Raw genomic sequence first — 3271 nt, 5'->3', positions numbered from 1 at the left:
TATGAATGCGGTCTTGGTAAAAACCGCATTCATAAATCACTATTTACAAATGCGGTCATTTACTAAGACCGCATTTGTAAATGCGAATTCACTATTTACAAATGCGGTCTTGGTAAATGACCGCATTTGTAAATAGTGTTTTTTTTTTTTGGTACATCCTGTTTTGTGCAGAAACCATATATTTAAATAACCTGCATAATGATTAAACCCAGCCAGACAAATACAAAAATGTAGTAACCAATTGAAATCATCAAAATGTACATTTACAAGTGATCAAATTACATATAATAAAACCACTAATGTTGTTTACTTATGCTAGAGTTATAAAAATTAATGAAGTATGTGGACCAAGAATCTCTAACATATGAAATGCCTTCCTCACTCATTGGTGTTTCTTCTGTGAATAACTGCATTGCAAAGTTGACATAAATTAGTTTCTAGATATATATATGTTCAAGAATTATAAAAATGATTTAAAATATACCTCCTTCCAACCAGTTTTAACACCTAGTCTTATAATGGTAATCATCCATTGCATAATGTAATAGCCACACTCATAGCTTCCTGGTTGTTTATTACACTATATAATTCAATAAAAAGTAATATGTTAGTATATTGATAAACAATGATAATAGAGAAAGAAAAAAATTACAAACCTTTACTCTTATGTAGTTCAAATTATTTGAACTGGATCGACCTTTTAGGATGTTATATCCACGCCATGAACTGGTTAATACAAAAAACCTCGTTAGTAGATGGTTAATTAGTAACATATACAAAGTTAAGTTTATACTATACTTACGTATCAATGATATCCTTAAATTTTGTGGGCATCTTCTTGTGTAGGGAACAGAACCACACAGCAGTCTTATCAACCATTGATAAGACAAGTAACTGCCAATGATGCCTATATGATCATTGAAAAGAGTTAGTAAATATTTAAAACATGAAATAATAATAATTGATGACATATAATTAAACTTACTCATTAATGTAAGGGCATAAATAAATTTGTCTTCCCTCTTTTTCCAGGATGTTAGTGATGTATGCTTGAGTCTCAGTTGAGTTTGGTCCAACGGGATTAGTATATGCAGGATCTACGAATCCATACATATTTTCCTTCCCCTCAGTGATACAGACTCTATGCAAAAACCTACAAGTTTTTAGTTAAAGCATAATCAATAATAATTTAACATAAAGTAAATTGAATAATAGGTAAAGATACTTACATCATAAAAAATTGAATTATACTTATATTGAGCTCCTGGTTCCCAGATATAAATTCTGATAAATCTGTGTTGTAAATCATCAGTGGCAGTTCAGTGTTGATTTGAAAAAATGTATTATCCCACGGAACTGGAAAAGGATCATTGCCAATCTGACTAGCAATGAGACGTAGGGAAGCCATAGGATCGTCAACTGGAACCTCACGCTTCTTTTTCGAAGTTGGTGGCTGAAAAGGTTCCTACAAGATATACAACATTTGTATTAAATTATATGTAATATATAAATATAAATAAAAAATAATATAATGAAACGAAATTATTACATGAGGTTCGGGCATAGATCGAATGAGCTCTCTGGGCCAGGCAACGAATGTCTGAAATGCATCGGCCACAGTGGTTACCTCATCTGAAGGTAGTGGAACACGAGCATCAGGAAATCGTACTTTTTCAACAGTTACCTTCGCCACATCAGGGGAGAGAGGAACGCTATGTAAGGTGGTGGCGTTTTTATAGACTTTTCCAAGTGCCACCACCCGAGGAAGTTTGCCGCCCACTACCAGTAGCTCACAATCCTCTGTCTGCCCATTGATATCATCCCCTGATGTTGGAGGAGCCGCACAACTCCCCTTTGTGCTCTTGGGAGTGGGACTAACAAGGGGTTCAATCGGCTCAGCACAAACTTGTTGCGATAGAAACTCTTGTCGCATTCGATCATTCTCCTTTTTCATCTCCAGCCACATCAAATCAGTCTCCTTTCTCATCTCCTCCATTATTTCTTCACGTAACTTAGTCTTCATTTGAGTTTCCTTCTTGGAGGAGGAGGATGACTGTCGTTCTGAAACTCCAAAAAAAGTTTAATTCCGACCCCTTGTCCAGCGGCACGAACACGACCAGAGTGTTCAGGTCGTCCAATTGCTTCAACCAGGATATCGTGACGACCTTCAGCAACAAATGTACCGTCGGATTCCAAGGAATCCTGCAAGAGTACACAAAAATCATATTTTCAATCATTAATATAATTAATGCTTTAAAAAAATTGAAAATAACAAAAATAACTTACAATTTTTTCGATTATAACCCCGGATTGCTCGGAACTTGGTGCACCGGACTTTTTAATTCGGGCCCTCTTCCATTTTTCATGGCGAAAAGGTGGTGGAGGAGAAGTGACCCCTGTTTCCACATTCTCAGAATACGTCCCCTGTTGAGATTTCTCCTTTTCCACCATCAGTGTTTGCTCAAGTTTTCTATACCCCGAACGAGACATAACGTGCGGGGTAAGATTCTTCAAAGCTATCTCTTGAGCTTTCTTCCGACGATCCTGTCATAATTGAAATAAACAAACTGAAGTAAATAAGATAAACTTATTAATGTTATATAAACAAAAAAGTTACTTCACTTACCATCCAAGCCTCATTTTCACGGCTTTCTCTAAAAAGACGCCATGTCTCTTCATCAATATGTTGGTACTTTAAACATGGATTTTCGTCTTTAAGGTCGCCAAAAATGTATCTCGATGTCAGTCTTGACTTAAAGGTACGAAATTTAAGTGCGATATTGGATAATATCTTTGATCGAAGCGGTTCCACATCAGGAATGTCAAAGTTTGCCTGCAAAATAACATCATGAAATTAAAATTAATTAATCAATATTAAAAAGCATTATATGATAACAATAATAATGTAAAGCTTACCAGAACATCCTCCCATAGCATGTTCCGATCAACCTCTGAAACCTCATCCCATGAATTAATCAAAATGGAGAGCCTTTCACGAGAAACAACTCCAAGATAGCTCATAAACTCATCTGCCTTAGGACCAAAAGCCACTCCAGTGTTGACGTCAATGTCAACATGTGTCTTCTCACCAGCAGCACGTCTCAATGCAATACGCTTCAATCTAGTACGTCCTCTACTACCTCGCCCAGATCGAGGTCTGACTGGAGTCTGGTCGTCATCCATGTCTCTGTTAAAAAAATTAGGTAACAAACATTAGTTAATGTGCATCGAATTAAAATCATATAAAAATAATACATAAAATTATAAATGT

At 35.8% G+C, this 3271-nt stretch overlaps 1 protein-coding gene across 1 annotated transcript; it reads right to left on the bottom strand.

Moving 5' to 3' along the window:
• Positions 1-2019: 2019 nt before the first annotated feature.
• On the bottom strand, positions 2020-3021 carry LOC150025576 (uncharacterized). The gene is made up of 4 exons (XM_090294109.1): positions 2917-3021; positions 2627-2833; positions 2287-2544; positions 2020-2202 (listed from the first exon to the last, which is right to left on the bottom strand). The coding sequence occupies exons 1-4, from the start codon at positions 3019-3021 to the stop codon at positions 2020-2022; spliced, it is 753 nt and encodes a 250-aa protein (XP_090150235.1).
• Between the last annotated feature and the right edge of the window lie 250 nt (positions 3022-3271).

This window comes from Phaseolus vulgaris, chromosome 8 (genome assembly GCF_051622355.1).
Source record: "Phaseolus vulgaris cultivar YP4 chromosome 8, ASM5162235v1, whole genome shotgun sequence".
NCBI lineage: Eukaryota > Viridiplantae > Streptophyta > Magnoliopsida > Fabales > Fabaceae > Phaseolus > Phaseolus vulgaris.
Note: the sequence above shows the minus strand (reverse complement) of the source record. Positions and strands in the feature narration are given on the sequence as shown.

Excerpts from the sequence above, each read along its gene's own strand:
- LOC150025576 (XM_090294109.1), bottom strand. The coding sequence starts at position 3,021 with ATGAGCTATCTTGGAGTTGTTTCTCGTGAAAGGCTCTCCATTTTGATT. Across the intron at positions 2,545-2,626 it reads GTGAAAATGAGGCTTGGATG|GATCGTCGGAAGAAAGCTCA; the intron begins GTAAGTGAAGTA and ends CAATTATGACAG. Across the intron at positions 2,203-2,286 it reads GGGTTATAATCGAAAAAATT|GATTCCTTGGAATCCGACGG; the intron begins GTAAGTTATTTT and ends GTACTCTTGCAG.